The sequence below is a fragment of the Dipodomys merriami genome, unplaced genomic scaffold, assembly GCF_024711535.1.
Source record: "Dipodomys merriami isolate MVZ:Mamm:240054 unplaced genomic scaffold, mDipMer1.0.p SCAF_25, whole genome shotgun sequence".
NCBI lineage: Eukaryota > Metazoa > Chordata > Mammalia > Rodentia > Heteromyidae > Dipodomys > Dipodomys merriami.
Genome location: NW_027203937.1, coordinates 22,016,435 through 22,033,851, shown reverse-complemented (window position 1 = coordinate 22,033,851; position 17,417 = coordinate 22,016,435). Strand labels below are relative to the sequence as shown.

The window sequence follows — 17,417 nt, the reverse complement described above, 5'->3', positions numbered from 1 at the left end:
CATATGTGTACATCCATACATCCACCACCCTGATTGTAACAGACAATTATTTAATCACCCCCAATAAGCTATCTCTTGCCTCTTTGTTTTTAAACATCTCCCATGCTCTACTGCAGATAAGTGTTTTACAAAATCTTGAGACATGGTTATTGACAGCCTAAGTCCTAATGCATTTCAGAAGAGCAAAGTTTTTCTGAAATTTGTATACACTAAGCACCTTTGAACAACACATCAAATCAGGATATTTCAAAATTCCTTTTAGTCTTCTAAGTAGTTACCTAAAATCTACAGTATATACAAACCTTTAAGAAATTATAATGACACCACCCTATTTGTTAAGAAATGTTAAGATTTGGGGAAAAATCATATTAAGTGAGGTAACCCAGTCCTAAAGAAATTTAGGTGCCACTGTTTCCCTTATTTGCAATAATTAATATACATATAGGATAATGTTATCCGATGAGCTGAAAAGCTCAAAAGCCATGTACATATGACCATATAAGATGATGCTATGTGAAATGAACCCTAAGAGATGGAGAAATTAGGTCTTTATTGTTATTGTTTTAAATGTACCATGTGATTTTACTTTTGGTGGTTGTTGTTGTTTCCTTTGTATTTTCTTTCCCCTATGGCATATCCCTTGTTGTCACTGTACTTGATTTTGGTACCCTGCATCTTGTATATACGTATGTCTAATCTGGAGAAGGGAAGGGGAACAACAAAACGCTGAAATAAGGAAACAGGATGACCCATCACAGTAAGGATAGCCACAGAACAGTATATTGGAAATGAACTTTACAACTTCAGGCGGGGTGTGGGAGGTGGGGGTGGGGATGGGGTAGGGTGCGGAAGAGTGTGGGAAGTGGGGGAGGGAAGGGATAGCAGGACAACAACAAGGGAAGGGGTAACAATGATCAGCAAGTAATGTACTCATTGCCTTACATGTGTAACTGTAACCCCTCTGTACAGCATCTTTACAATAAAATAAAATTTAAAAAGAAATTATATAAAAATGTATGAGAATTTTTTCTGCTGTTTTTAATGGCAATATCATTATCTTGTATTTTTATTGACTCATTCTGGTTTGGAAAAAAAATTTTATCATCCTAATGTTTCCTTTCCTTTTTTCTTTCCTTAGAGACAGCTACTAATATGTACACCTGGCATATTTACAAACCTTCACTTCTTCCCAGACTAAATTAGCTAATGTCAATTTTGGGGGAAGACTAGATATCCAGTTTTAGTAGTTGTTTTCAGGGATGCTATAATAATGTGCCATAAACTGAATGTCTTAAATAATACAGATTCATTATTTTGCAGTTAAATCCAATATCAAAGGATTGTTCTGAGGTTTATGAGAGTCTGTTCCACATCTATCCCCTAGCATCTGGGCATTATTTGGCACATGGAAAAATCATCAACATTTCCGCATTTATTTTTATATGGCATTCTCCTTGTGTGTGTGCATGCATCCAAAATTCTCCTTTTAGCAAGGATACTAGTCACACTGCATCAGAAGCCTAGCCCATTCCAGAATGATTACCTATTCCCAATTAAATTCATTTTCTGAGGTAATGGGAAATTAAGGTTATGAGGTAATGGGAATTTAATTTTGGAAGGGCAAAATTTGCCCCCAAACATCAGTCTACCCCTTCTTCCTACTTTCTCTTTGGAGCAGGCCTGCCATCAGTGCTCTTGGCCACTTTTGACCATACTATAAGTGGATAGGTAAAGGCATTGTTGCATCCTACAGAGCTGAATGTCTACCAGTGACCAAGAAGGAGAGAGTGTCAAATTCTCGGATTCAGACCATGAAAAAGGGGCTGCAGGTTTAACACAGTGGTGCATGAACAAGCCATGCTTTTTGTGGTTCCAACCTTAACATCACACGCAAATTTTATATATACAATATAAAAAATGTGTCTACATATATAAATCACATTTGTTAATATCTGCTCTTAATGTTTCTACAGCAGATAGTTTACTCTGCCACATTCTTTCTTTATTGGTTACCATTTAGTTGATTCAGAACTCAGGAGAAGAAAATGAGCATAATAAAATCTAAATCTTCACTTAAAACAAAAAAAGTACAACAATACCAGATACAACCACATCTCTCATATATGAATGATTTGTATCCAATAAAAGATGCAGAAACAAACTTCTGTACAGAATTATCACAACCAATGGGGGAACATTTAAGCTTCTAAACTAAAGGGATTTTGATAAAGATGAGATCAACACGTGACATAGCTCCCTTTTGAGAGAAGCAGGAAGCTGACTACATAGATGGGTAGAGAGTGAAGTCCACCCCAAGTCTGTTGAAGTACCAGGACTCACAAGATGCCATTTGCTGAAAGAGGAAAAGAAGGGGAAAGAAGAGCTTTAGAAGAAATGGGATGAATTCAAGTGTGGTGCACTATTTTGAGAGTTTCAGAGAAAAGTCTAATAGAGAAGCTCATCTGCCTTCCATGGAAGATTCTAATGGGAGATCAGCATACTGCCATGATCATCATCTGGATGGTAGCTAGCCTCTTTGGGATAAGATGAGGCCAACCCAAGGGGACCGTGGTGAGGTATGGAGGGGGCAGACAGCTGATGATGAACCCTACTGAAGAGCCATGTGCAAAGGACAAGATGAAGAGAACTGCCAGAAAGAGCCAATGAGAAACCTCAACCAGCAAGAGTGCAGTTTCCCACTCTGATGCTGAAATAACCCTTTCCCAGGAGTCCTTTGCCAAGGGTTGTATCTCTACTAACTTCCACACCAGAATTACTGAAGAGGTCTAAATGAAGAAACAGTTAGAGAAACTCTAATGTGGGTTCCAGCAGCAGCAGAGAAGATTCCCTTAATCTGTCCAGCAGAGAATCTAAGAATGGGAGGCCGTGATTCTTTCATATTGTCTCAAGATTTTTCCAACACTATTGCTATGCCAATCATTGCAGATACATAAATTGAAGTGTTAATCAGAAATCATTGTAGAAGAATCACAGGAAGCAGAGAAACAATCTAGAGAATTTTTTCATAAAAGGCAGATCATGAACTGAAAACCTTGAGAGATTTCAGGAGTGTGCTGCAAATCTAGTCTTTGATTGGACCATAATTTCCCATATATAAGCTATTTATTCAAAGACCACCTCATTGTTACACTCTCCTACCTCATAGAATGTCTGCTTTCAAAATTCTACTCTGTGTGTGTGCACGCACACACACACACACACACACACACACACAAACACACACACACGTGTGGTCCTGAGGCTTGAACTCAGGATCTGCATACTATCCCTGAGCTCTTTTCCTCAAGGATAGTGCTCTACCACTTGAGCCACAACTCCAGCTCTGGTACTTAATTGGGGATAAGTGTCTCAAGGACTTTTCTATCTGAACTGGCTTTGAACTGTGATCCTAAGATCTCAGCCTCCTGAGTAGATAAGATTACAGGAGTGAGCCCCTGATGCCTGGCTCTAATTCCTATATATAAAGATTTCAGCTACTAACCAGTCTCAGCTGAGATTTGTTCAGTTTCTTCTGTGTTACCTGGATTGAATCTCATAATTACCAAATATATGAACGATGGTTTGACTCTGACTTAACTAAAAGGGGTACTACCATCACTGCTACCAAATCTTTAAATATTCACTGACCACAGTGGGGAAATTTCTTTAAAGGAAGTCAATTCAAGTATCTGGATGGTCAACCTTATCATTTGTTAGCATCTATTGGAAATTTCTTTCCAAAATGTGATTTTACATGATGAAATTTAAAGAAATTTGATCTCTGTAATACATCCCAATTAAAATGAAATTCCATGTACATTTGGAATATTTTGTTAGAAGTTATGTTGTAAAGTGTTCTTACCTTGAAACATCCACACTTTATTAGGATCCAGCAGATACCTATGTAAATGACACATTTAACTTTAAAAATGGAAGAAAACAATGGCTTACTGTATTTATAGGCACTCTTCATTGTGTATGTGATTAACTTCACAATAAATATCAAGACAACATCAAACAAAAGTTCTTTCTTCCCTTACCACCTGACCAACTAGATTTTGTTACTGATGATTTGTGCTGGATATAAATTTAGGAGAAACAATGAGTTTTTGCTATTAATTTCTTCATGGCTTCTTTTACTTCCTTGTTCCTCAGACTGTAGATGAGAGGGTTTAACATGGGGATCACCACGGTATAGATAACAGATGCCACCTTGACCTGATCAGCAGAATAGCTCGACTTGGGCATCACGTACACAAACAGAACAGTACCATAGAACAAGGTGACTGCAGTGAGGTGGGAGGTGCAAGTAGAGAAAGCCTTGTTCCTTCCCTCGGTAGAGCGCATCTTCATGATTGAATGCAGGATATAGACGTAGGTCACCATGATAGTAAACAATGTGCTCACAAGGACAGAAGCAGAAGAAATAGAAGGAGAGATTTCTGCAATATAAACATGGCCACAAGAGAGCTTCAGGAGTGGGAAGAGGTCACAGAAAAAATGGTTGATTTTATTTGGGCCACAGAAAGACAGGTTCACGAAACAGCCCGTGAAGGATGATGCATTCAGGCATCCCCCCAGGTAGGAAGCCCCTAGGAGGAGGAAACAGACTGTGGGGGACATCTGGGTGGAATAAAGTAGGGGTGAGCAGATGGCCACGTAGCGATCATAGGCCATGGTGGCCAGCAGGAAGCACTCTGAAGTCCCAAAAGCAACATCGGAGGCAAGCTGGGCTACACAGCCAGTGAGGGGAATAGTCGTTTTTTCTCTTAAGAAACTGATGAGCATGACTGGTGTGACAGATGTGGAATATCCAATATCCACAAAGGCCAGATGGCTGAGGAACAAGTACATGGGGGTGTGAAGCTGTGGGCTGCTTCGGATTAAGACTATTATACTGATATTTCCCACTACTGTCACTACATAAACGGCTAGAAAAATCACAAAGAAAATGGCACATAGTGTAGGGTTATCTGTTAATCCCAAAATAATGAATTCTGTCACTGATGTATCATTTTCAGTCTCCATGTATTCATGCAATGGTGCTTACTGAAATCAGAAAGAGAGGAAATAAAATTGGCTGGAATGAGCCCACAGTTAATGTATACACCTAACATAATCTTGTCATTAAAATTTTAAATATGGTAAATTTTACCTTGCTTATAAAAATACTTGGTGCACACACATTGTCTTTTTCAAATTTCATGAGATATTAAAAACAGCCTCAATGGTCTTAGTAATCATCCTTGTGGTTCTTAATAAAACACCCCTGAGCAAGTCTGATGTCTTTCTGCATGAGTTCATAAATGTAAGTTTATAGTCACATATAATATAATGAACAACTATAAATCATTTAGAATAGTAAAGTAACTGAAATCCCAAAGCTGCTCCTATCTTAGAAAGTTCTGTCTTCATTTGTGTAGCTTATTAGTTAATGAGGATAGCTGATTTGGACATCTGACTTGCTCATTTCTTTCAATAAAGAATTCACATGTTTGATTATAATGGTTAATACTGAGAGCTTGATGCTATCTGTCGTTGCATACTAGAGAATATGGATCATGTGAAGCTACAGAGGACTCTAGCACTAAGAACTAGCATTAAGTAAACTGAAACATGTCAGGAATTGCAATAGGTAAGTTTGGTTCTATCAGATCTAGTCAAACAGCAATGATAGGTAAATAAGAAGCCAGAGTATCTGACACAGGGTAAAAGGATTAAGGAGGTCAGGGTGAAAGTAGAAAGCTAGGAAAGCTAGAAATTGTTGAAAGCAAGATCAGATCAACTAGCATTTCAAATCACAGTCCTTTTGTTTAAAAGATAGCATATGATCAAGGACAGGGAATTGATAGCATGTTTATCCCTTTGCATGCTTCTACCAATGTACTTTTTAGACTGATTTAATTTTCCTTCCAGAACCCCTATTTGAAGAGTAAATATACATAAATAAACTACCTATGCTTTTATGTGAACATCCTCTCAAATTGTATTTAACCAGAGCTATTCGTGAATATTGACAAGAGTATGCCATGATATGACTAGAACTAAGCTTATATGTCAGAATTCCAAGATTCTGTGTTTTTTTAATCCAAATAAAGACCCAACCCAGATATAGTTTCCTTAAATTTTGCATATTTAAAGAAAACAGATTGATAAAATACTTAAGTGTTTTCAAAGTAGGATATAGCTATTAGCACTGAAAACTATATGTTCAGCAATAATAGGATGGAGAGAGCCATGCCAACCTGGCATCATTAGTTTCCAGCCTCTCAGTGTACAGAATCTAGGAAACATTACAAGATCTTCCCTCCCTTACCTGTGAAAAGAATATGATACATACCTCATAGGATTCTTATGTTAATTTATATGTAGTGGATAAAAATACCAAGATTGTTTACGAAGTAAAGAAATGAAAAGTAAGCTCTCAATCCCTAACAGTTTCCTCCAACTAAATAATTTGCTGTTTCTAGAACAGATAGGAGAATCAAGGATTTCTGGATCCTTAAAAATTTAAAGTATAAAGTTATACTACATCTACTGATATCCTGAGGTTAGGCTCCAAGGAATTGTTACTGAGCATAAGAGTCACATTTAAGTGTGTTTTTAGTCATCTGGGATATGGGTCCCAAATTACTTATATCACTTAAAACTGGAGTTTAATTATTTTGACTTGTTTGTTGGAAAATTACACTAACAATCCAGTGGGACAGAGAGTTTACATTGACTCATCTATTGGGACAGAAAAAAAATGTGCACATAATTACGTAAAAGTGCATGAGTAAAATATTTCCTGTATACACAAAGGTTTAATTTGTTATAATGAAATGATTTGGAAAAAGAAATAACATTTTGCTATGATGTAAGTTAAATTTGGGTATGCATAATATGGCTACAGCAGCTTTGGACACTACTAAAATAAAGCTAAATATAGTAGCTCAGATTTTCATGTCACATATGTTTAGAAATAATTTGAGTCAATTGGAAGCGTTTACTTAATTTAATGTTATTTATGTGGTACTGAGGAATTGAACTCAGGGCCTCATACATGATAGGCAAGCACTCTACAACTAAGCCACATTTCTAGCCTATTATTTTCATTAACTTTAAAAACAAATTTTTATGTCTTATAGATTTGTCCTAGGATGTATGAAATATACACTTGGTTAAGTACACATTATCTACCCATTGCCCAATCTAGTCACTAACTTGTATATTTTCTCATAGAACAAAGGAGGTAGGTTATGACTGTGCCATTAAAGCTGCTACTTTGCCTGCCAAGTAGTTATGACTACACTGACTTGATGGCATCCTTGAACTGTGGCCACATAGCAAGACATTCCCTCAGTGGAAAGTCAGGATCCTTTTATTCTGAGATTAGAATCACTTCATATTCTTTCACTGGACACCTGACCAAGAGGCTTCTCATGGAGGATGAACTTCTAGCTATATTTTGCTCCAGGCTTAAATATAATTGATTACTGAAGCTTCTCTGAACATCTTGAAATGTCCTAGTTTTATAGCAAATAGTTTCAGAGAATCCTGAAATATGTCTTGCATTGGTCATACTTTTAATTGTACAGGCATGGGTACAAATAACTGCTGAATATATTTCTTGGCTGGTGTCTTACAAGTACTGCTAGGGAAGAACTTCACTTGCCTACTTCTGCCCATTTTTCTTACAACACAGCAGACTGTGTGCACATACCAGTAGGAGATGTGATGGCTTATCCCCAAAGTCCTAGCAACTGAGAAAGCTGAAAAGAAGAGGGTTATGTTTGAGGTCAAACAAGGCAACAGTTAATGAGATTCCTATCTGACGTTGGGCATGGTGAAATGCACATATCATCACAGCTATGCAGAAAATGTAAATAAGTAGACAGATAGGTTGGGAACTACTTGAAAAATAATGAACTAAGAAAAGTCTTGGATATAGCTCCAATAGAAGAGTGCTTGCTTAACAAGCACCAGGCCCTCACCTCAACCCCTATTCATTTGATTTCTATGTCTGTCCTTATGCCAGTTCCATACTATTTGAATTACCATGTACTTAAAATATACTTCTGTATCAGTAATTTTTGTTCATTCTCAAGACTGGATATTTTAGAGTCTTTTTAACAGTCTATGACATATTGATAGGAATTGATAGAATCTAGAAATCACTTTGGTTAAACATTCTAACAATATTAAACATTAACAATATTAAGTAAACATTCTAACAATATTAAATTTTCCAATCTGTGAACACAAGATTTTTTTTCATTTATTTATGCCTTCTACAATTTTATTTTTGGTGTTTTGCAGGTGTCAGTAGTCTTTCTTTGGTTAAGTTTAAACTATGATATTAACTCTTAATGCTTTTGCAGATGGAATTATTTTCTTAATTTTCCTTTGTAAAGAGTTCATGGATAGTATTTATATACAGATTGATTTTTGTTTCCTTGCTTTGCACCCTGTAATTTGGCTAAATACATTTATTATTTCTGACAGGATTTTTGGACAAATCTTTATAGATAGTTTTATACTTATAAGATCATGTTATAGATATACAAATATAATTTTGCTTCTCTATATTTATTACCTTATTGGTGCCTAATACTTAGGCCAAGACTTTAAGAACTATTTTGAATGTAAGTGGAAAAGTGGATATCCTGGCTGGTATCTCGGTTTTCTAGGGAAAATTTTCCATTTTGTCCTACTGAATGTAATGATAAGTGTGAGTTCATTACATGTGACCTAATTATGTTGAGGTAGTGTCCATCTAGTAGATTGGGAATTTCTTCAAAATGCCCAATTCATGTATAGACTTTTAGCTAGCATATAAATTCAGCTTCATGGTACTCTACAAGGTCCACTAAAGGCAGAATGAACATGCTTATATATTATATGACCAGGTTATATATTATATGACCCCAAGTATTGACTCAAAAACCAAAGACTCCATGACTTTGATCCATTCTGTGTTTTGTAACAAAATGTTTAGTCTGGGTAATTTATAATGAACAGAAACTTATTTTCTCACAGTTCATGACAAGAAAGCCCAAGACCAAAGCACCAGCAAGAAAAAGACAACCATTTAAAAATCAGAGAAAAGCAAAAGTTTCTATATTAATATCTTTTCATAATAGACCAAAGAAATAAATTACCAGAGACATATAATAGTCAGAATTATTTTTATGTGTGTGCTAGTACTCAGGGCCTTGGCACTGAACCTTAACTTTCTTCATTCAAGGATGGCTCTCTATTAATTGAGCCACAGTTCTACTTGTAGCATTTGGGTGGTAAATGGAGAAAATAGTTTCACAGACTTTCTTGGCTTTGAACCGCAGTTCTCAGATCTCAGGCTCCTGAGTAGCTAGGATGACAGGTATAAGCTACCAATGCCCACCAATGATCCAATTCTTGAAATGATGAAAACAGATAACTAGAGAACATGCCCAATGTTCTCTTTCTAGGTAAGGAGAGAATTAGCAGAAGAGGGAAGTTCTTGTGCTTTTCTTTTATTGATGGTTATTGATAGGTCACATGAGCAATCCTTGTGACAAAACCATGCTGTACCTTGACTACATCACTATACTGCATCAACATACTGGTTGTGACGTTGTACCAATGTTTGGCAAAATGTCAGTAGTAGGGGAAATTCGATAAATGTCATAGAGTTTATCTGTCTTGTTATTGTTTCTTTGAAGTGCATGTGGATCTACATCTATTTTAAAATTAAAAAGCTTAATTAAAGAAAAATGGTACTCTTGGGCTGGGAAGGTGGCTCAGTGGCAGAGCGCTTGCCTTGCATGCCTGAGGCCCTGGGTTTGATTACTCAGCACCACATAAGCAAAAAGAAAAATACCGGAAGTGGCGCTGTGGCTCAAGTGGTAGAGCGCTAGCCTTGAGCTGAAGAGCTGAGGGATAGCGCCCAGGCCCAGAGTTCAGGCCCCACTACCGGACCAAAAAAAAAAATGGTACTCTTTAGTATCACAGTAAAAACAATAAGCTCCCTCTTCTTGTTTCAGAAAGATACCTATTTTGAATTAAAATTGTTTCTACTATACTATACCCTGGTTGCTCTCAGGAGTTTTAATAGAATGATTTTAGCAATCTGTGAAGCTTTCCTGTCATGATATAATGTACACAATAATGTATTCATAGATGTCATGAGGCAAACACATTTCTATGACATATGCATGTATGTCATGCACCCTCCGAAGGGATTTTAGTGAAATTTTAACAAATAAGTAATTCCCCCAAGGGGGCATTATCCCCAAAGAGTCTATTCTTATAAATACAGCCTTGCTTTGCCTCTACAGCTCCTTGGCATATGTTCTTATGTACAGGTGATAGTTTTTCTTTTCTTTAAATATAAGGTTTTTGTTTTTTATTTTTATTAGGAGTTAAAGTTTGGTTATTTTAAGATATTAATATTGGCTTCCTATCCTGTTTTTTTTCTTTGATTTGTCATGGTGGTACTATTACATTCATCACTTGTTCAGCACAAGAATCTTGTGACTTCTATGTTTGTGAAACAAAACATGATGGGTATCTAATAGATCACATACATTGGGCAAGATTCAATACATTGTCAGTGAGACTCTAGAACCTGACCATCAGCCTCTTTGGCTTCAGAGCCTATGTTCAGCATTTATGTTCAACATGTTGCTTCTATACCATAATGATGCTCTTATGGCATACGGTTTTGTGACATGTGCATTTATGCTCTTTTAAAGGGTAAATTTTCATTTCATTTTGAGTCTTGGTAAGTTATCATTTCTGTGGTTTACAAAGGTAAGAAAAGCAAAAACTATTGAGTTTGGATACATAAATGTAGGATATTCATAATAATGGCATGTTACTTTTCAGTTACTTTATAGAAAACATAACACTAATATTTAAAAGATTAACCATGTGTCTGTTTTAGTCACTGCCAGTATGTGTGTGAATGTGTGTGTGTGTGTACATTTGTGAATGTGATTAAGTACACGCTGCTTAACATTGAATTATTTATAGAAATATAAGTTATCCTCTTGTCTAAGTAAATCTTGATTCTTCATGAAACACATAAACCACCAACATTTGAGCATGTTATCCTTATAAAAAATGTTTTTATCTTTATTTCTGGCTATGCATCAATGAATATTTATAACATGACATTACATGAAGTATTATATAAAAATTACCTCCAAATTGCTAAATGAGCACCTATGTTTCTGAAATTTATATTACCTTGCTTTTGTAAAAATTAGTGTGAAAGCAATAGCAGGTTACTTTATTCAAACGCCTGTTTTTCTTTCAGTGGATACTATCTTCATTAGTGATGGGGACTGAAAACTATACATCTGTGACAGCATTTGTTCTTTTGGGATTGACAGAGGACACTACAGCTTGTGCTATTCTATTTATTGTGTTTTTGGGAGTTTATGTCATCACTTTACTGGGCAACATCAGCATAATCACATTAATCAGAAGCAGCCCTCAGCTTCATACTCCAATGTACCTGTTCCTCTGTCACTTGGCCTTTGTAGACATTGGGTACTCCTCCTCAGTCACCCCTGTCATGCTCATGGGCTTCCTTAGCAAAAGGACTTCCATCCCTGTGGCTGTCTGTGTAGCCCAGCTCTCCTCAGTGGTGACATTTGGCACAACTGAGTCCTTCTTGCTGGCTTCCATGGCTTATGATCGTTATGTGGCCATCTGCTCACCCCTGCTCTACTCCAGCCTCATGTCCCCCACTGTCTGCATTCTCCTAGTGGGGGCTTCCTATCTGGGCGGCAGTATGAATGGTTGGACTTTTGCTGGCTGTTTCTTAAATCTATCTTTCTGTGGACCAAATAAAGTCAATCATTTTTTCTGTGATTATTCTCCTCTTCTGAAGCTTTCCTGTGCTCATGACTATGCTTCTGAAATAGTTCCAGCCATGTCTTCAGGCTCCATCATTGCCGTCACTGTGTTCATCATTGCCCTGTCTTATGTCTACATCCTTGTGTCGATCCTGAAGATGCGCTCCACGGAAGGACGCCACAAGGCCTTCTCCACCTGCACCTCCCACCTCACTGCTGTCACCCTGTTCTTTGGGACCATTACATTCATCTATGTGATGCCCACGTCCAGCTACTCCACTGACCAGAACAAGGTGATATCTGTGATCTATACAGTAGTGATTCCCATGCTGAATCCCCTCATCTACAGCCTGAGGAACAAGGATGTTAAAGATGCCATGAAAAAATTATTGGCTAGAGCTCATTGGTAGTTCTGAAATGCCTCACTTAAATCATAAGCTGAATATCTGAAGTATTTGACTCATGTGAAATGTTGACTCGAGTTGTTCACCATAGGTCTTCTGTGACCTATTTTGATTTGTATTCCCATCAACTTTTCATTTATTTCTCAGGATATTAAATTTGGGTAAGACCATCCATCTTCTTAATGACTTCTTCTCTACATAAATTTTGCTGCTTCTATAGTTATAGAATAGTCTAAAAGTTGGATTTAACTGGGATTAAAATTCTGCCAGGTGCTGGGTGCCAGCGGCACATGTCTGTAATGCTAGCTATTCAAGAGCCTCGTATCTGAGGTCACGGTTTGAAGCCAGCCTGCGGAAAGAATGTCCATGAAACTCTTAGCTCCAATCAACCACAAAACGCAAGAAGTAAAGTTGTCAGTTAATTTGTACAACACTATTTTTAATTGAAAAACCCTATGGAACAGTGCCCAGGCCCTGAGTTCAAGAAAAGCAAAAAAAAATAGAAAGGTTTCTACCAGAGGATGAATAAAAGGAAAGAGAAAAGTGTTTGGCAGTGTATGTTATGGAGTGTGAAATTTAGACTTACACATAGAAATATAAAAATGGAAAGTGAATGGTAAGTAGACAGTGGGATCAATAGATTTCTGTGTGTGATTAAACAACTATTTATTGAACTAAGGCTATGAATTTGTGTTCTTAGAAAAGCCCCAAATTAAATTTGTTATAAGATATGCACTCCATTCAACCCTTGTATGATGCTTGACTGAACCTTAGGCCCCTTGAATATCTGAGAGGCAAATGAACACTGAGATGGAGAATAAAGGTTCTTTATTAATTCATCCATCCCACATACACGAACTAAGCATAAACAATGATATCAGGGGATAGATGTTAGGAAAGATAGTGGCTGTGTCCTGCTGTTCAAAAGGATGACATAGTGATATAATAGAAAAAAAATAAAATGATGTTATGGAGGCACATGATGAATGATCTTGTCAAGAAAAGCAACCATAGTAACTGAGCGCAAGATTTCTGTAGGAGCTTTGGATGGATATTTTCCACTTACATCTCTAGGTTAACTCTTCTTTAGACGTCCCCTTACCAAAATTGATGTGCATACAACCATGGCAGAGTATCCAAACTGTGAACAGAGTATTTTAATCAGAATCTACCATGACTCCATTCCCCACAGGTTCAGCTCTTCATCTGGGTTGATCCAGCCTGTTCACTGCTTGATTATGGTGTCAACAAAGAGATAACAGTTGAATGTGTATGGGCTGTTGTCCTACAGAATTAGAAATAAAACTTAAACAAAACAGTAAAGCAGAAGTCATGTTTTCAGTGTTCAAAGGGTGGTGAAAGGAGTGGGTTGTTTCAAACAAAATAATATAATATAGTAATTTTTAATTTGTGCTTTAATAAACTACTATAATTTAATGATTTTTTAAAATAAGTTTTTTTATTGTGAAAATACTGTACAGAGGGGTTACAGTTACATGAGCAAGGTAATGAGCACATTTCTTATCAAGCATTGTTGCCTCATCCTTTGTTTTTCCCCTACCATCCCTTCCCTCCCACCTCTTCAACTACACACTCCCCACTCCAACCAAATTGTAAAGTTCATTTTTCAACATAGCGTCTTGTTATTGTTCTGGAGATCCAAAATTCAGTACAGATGTTACCAGGCTAAAATCAAAGAGTTGGCAGAGTGGGTTTCTTCTGGGGACTTCAGCATAGAAGCCATTCCCTTACCTTTTCAAGATTCAATGTATCTATATTTAAATGATTTGGAAACAGAAATAAGGACATTTTGCTATAATGTAAGTTGAATTTTGTTATGAATCATATGGCTACAGCAGTTTTGAGCACACCTAAAATAAAATTAAATTTAGTATCCAGGTTTTCATGTCACGTATGCTTATAAGTAAATTGAGTTGACCAGAAGAGTTTATTTATAAATATGAACCCAATAGAGTTAATATATTATTTTCAATAATTTCAATTAAATCATAAATTTCTATGTCTTATAAACTTGTTCTAGGATATTTGAAACATAAACTATATTTTTTGTGCACACATCTGTGTGTATATAGTGCATGGATACTACACACACACACACACACACACACATACACACATCTTTACACATATATTATCTACACATTGGCTAAGCTAGTCATTAATATGTATATTTTTCATATAACAAAGGAGGTAAGGCTCATTTAGGTTGTGACTTTACCATTCAAGGTGCCATATTGACTGTCAAGTTCTCATGATTGTAACTGACTTCACAGTCCTTGAACTGTGCCTCATGGCAGGGCACTCCTTCAGTGGATAGTCAGGTTCCTTTTTAAAATTTTAAATTTTTTGTCAAGGTGATATTCAGAGGGGTTACAGTTACATATGTAAGGCAGTGAATAAACATCTTGTCAAATATTGTTACCCCCTCCCTTGTTTTTCTCTCACTTTTCACCCCTCCAATCCACTCCCCAAGTTGTAAAGTTCATTTGCCACATATTGTCTTGTCAGCATCTCTGTTGCATTGGTTCACCCTTTGTCCTCTGTTCCTCTGTCTCACCATTTTGTTGTTGCCCTACCCTTCCCCAATTCAGGTAAACATATATACAATACTGAGGGTACCAAAATCAGTGACAACAGGGGATAAACCAAAGGAGTAAAAATGAAAGAAAAAGAAAAAATCTTCACTCAGTACATCAAAAACAACAACAGGACAGTATATTGAAAACAAACTCTACAATCTCGGACCAGGGTAGGGGGGTGGAATGGGAGGGGGAGAGTAGGAGTGGGGGAGGTGGGAGAGGGAAGAGATAGACAACAACAAGGAAGGGAAAGGATAGCAATAATCAACAAGTAATGTATTCATTGCCTTACTCATGTAACTGTAACCTCTCTGTACAGCATCTTAACAATAAAATAAAAATTAAAAAACAACAATAAAGAAAAATCTCTTCTTTCCATATCTTGGAGTTCATTTAGCTTAATATCATCTTATATAGTCATACATACATAGGTATAGAGCTATTGTGATCCTCTTCTAGGACTGTCCTAGACGTACACTAATCATTACAGATGAGGTAAATCATGGAGTCTATGTTTCTTTGGGTTTAGCGTACATCACTTAATATGATTTTTTCCAAGTCTCCATTTCTTTACAAATGTGATGATGCCATTCTTTCTGATAGAATCATAGAACTCCATTTTGTATATACCACATTTTCTTGAACCATCCATCTAGTGAGGGGCATCTGGGTTGGTTCCATATCTTAGATATGGTTAAATAATACTGCAATGAACATTGTTGTGTTGGTAGCTTTAGTATGGTCTAGTTTGTGGTCATTTGGGTAAATGCCCAGGAGTGAGATTGATGGGTCATAGGGGAGCACTATGTTTAGTCTTTTGAGGAACATCCATAGTGCTTTCCAGAGTGGTTGAACAAGTTTGTACTCTCATCAACAGTATAGACAGTATAGTAGAGTTCCCTTTAGGCCACATCCCCATCAGCAACTGTTATTACTAGTTTTCTAGATAATGGCCATTCTAACTGGGGTGAGGTGGAATCTCAATGTTGTTTTGATTTGCATTGCATTTCTTTTATAGCCAGAGATGTTGAACATTTCTTCATTTATCTATTGGCCATTCTTATTTCTTCTTCAGAAAAGTCTCTCTGTAAGTCTTTAGTCCACTTGTTAATGGGACAGTTATTCCTTTCAGGACTTATTTTTGGGGGATCTAATTTTTTGAGCTCTAAGTATATATTAGACTTAAGAGAAAGAAATTACCAGAGACATGGAAGGATGCCATACAATAATCAGAATTATTTTTATATATGTGCCAGTACTCAGGGCCTTGGCACTGAACCTTAACTTTCTTCACTCAAGGCTGGTTTTCTACCAATTCTGCCATACCTCTACTTGTAGCTTTTGGGTGGTAATTGGAGAAAATAGTTTCACACACTTTTCTGGTCTTGAACCTCAGTTCTCAGATCTCAGCCTCCTGAGTAGCTAGGCTTACAGGTATAAGCTGCCAATGCTCACCAGTGATCCAATTCTTGAAATGATGAAACCAAATAACTAGAGAACATATTCAATGATCTCTCTTGAGATAAGAAGAAAATTAGCAGAAGAGGGAAGTTCTTGTGCTTTTCTTTTATTGATGGTTATAGATGGGTCACAGGAGCAATCTTTGTGACACAAGCATGTTGTATCTTGACCATATCACTGTACTGCATCTACATACTAGCTGGGATGTTGTACCACTATTTGGTAAAATGTCACTATTAGGGGAAATTGGATAAGTACCATAGAGTTTATCTGTCTTGTTATTGTTTCTTTGAACTGCATGTGGATCTACATCTATTTAAAAATCTAAAGCTTAATTAAAACAACAACCCCCTTTTTTAATTAAAATTGTTTTTTTACAGTGTACCCTGGTTTACTCTCATGAGTTTCAATAAAATGATTTTAGCAATCCATGAAGCTTTGTTGCAGTGAATTCATAGGTGTCATGAGACAAACATATTTCTATGACTTATGTATCTGTAATGTGCACCCTCCTAATGGATTTTCAGTGAAATTTGCACAAATAAGTAATTCCCTCAAGGGACTATATCCCCAAAGATTCTATTCTCATAAATACAGTCATGCTTTTCCTATACAGCTCCTTGGCATATGTTTTTATCATTGACATACATAGATGTACAGGTAATGTTTTCTTTCTTTTCTTTTAATATAAGGATTCTGTTTTTCATTTTTATTAGAAGTTAAGGATTTTTTTGGGGGGTGGGGTTTTGGTCGTGGGGCCTGAACTCTGGGCCTGGGTGCTGTCCCTCAGCTCTTCAGCTCAAGGCTAGCGTTCTACCACTTGAGCCACAACAACACATCTGGCTTTTTTTCTTTTTGTGTATGTGGTGCTGAGGAATCGAACCCAGGGCCTCATGCATGCAAGGCAAACGCTCTACCACTGAGCCACCTTCCTATCCCCAGAAATTAAGGTTTTGTTATTTTAAGGTATTAATAGTTTGTTTCCTATCCCGTGTTTTTCTTGATTAGTCATGGTACTTGTTCAGCATAAGCATCTTGTAAATTCTTTTTCTGTGAAACAAAACATGATGGGTATTTAATAGATCACATAAATTGGGCAAGATTCCATAGATGGTCAGTGAGAC

General features: G+C 36.8%; 2 protein-coding genes across 2 annotated transcripts; one reads left to right on the top strand and one right to left on the bottom strand.

Annotated features, from left to right (window-relative positions):
* Positions 1-4,089: 4,089 nt before the first annotated feature.
* LOC138836624 (olfactory receptor 5P4) lies at positions 4,090-5,028 on the bottom strand. Its single transcript, XM_070035395.1, has one exon. It carries the CDS (start codon positions 5,026-5,028, stop codon positions 4,090-4,092), a length of 939 nt encoding a protein of 312 aa, XP_069891496.1.
* Positions 5,029-11,305: 6,277 nt separating this feature from the next.
* On the top strand, positions 11,306-12,238 carry LOC138836274 (olfactory receptor 5p57-like). The gene has a single exon (XM_070034767.1). It carries the CDS (start codon positions 11,306-11,308, stop codon positions 12,236-12,238), a length of 933 nt encoding a protein of 310 aa, XP_069890868.1.
* The last annotated feature ends 5,179 nt before the right edge of the window (positions 12,239-17,417 follow it).

Bases quoted from the DNA above. Each gene is read 5' to 3' on its own strand.
- LOC138836274 (XM_070034767.1), top strand. From the start codon at position 11,306: ATGGGGACTGAAAACTATACATCTGTGACAGCATTTGTTCTTTTGGGA.
- LOC138836624 (XM_070035395.1), bottom strand. From the start codon at position 5,028: ATGGAGACTGAAAATGATACATCAGTGACAGAATTCATTATTTTGGGA.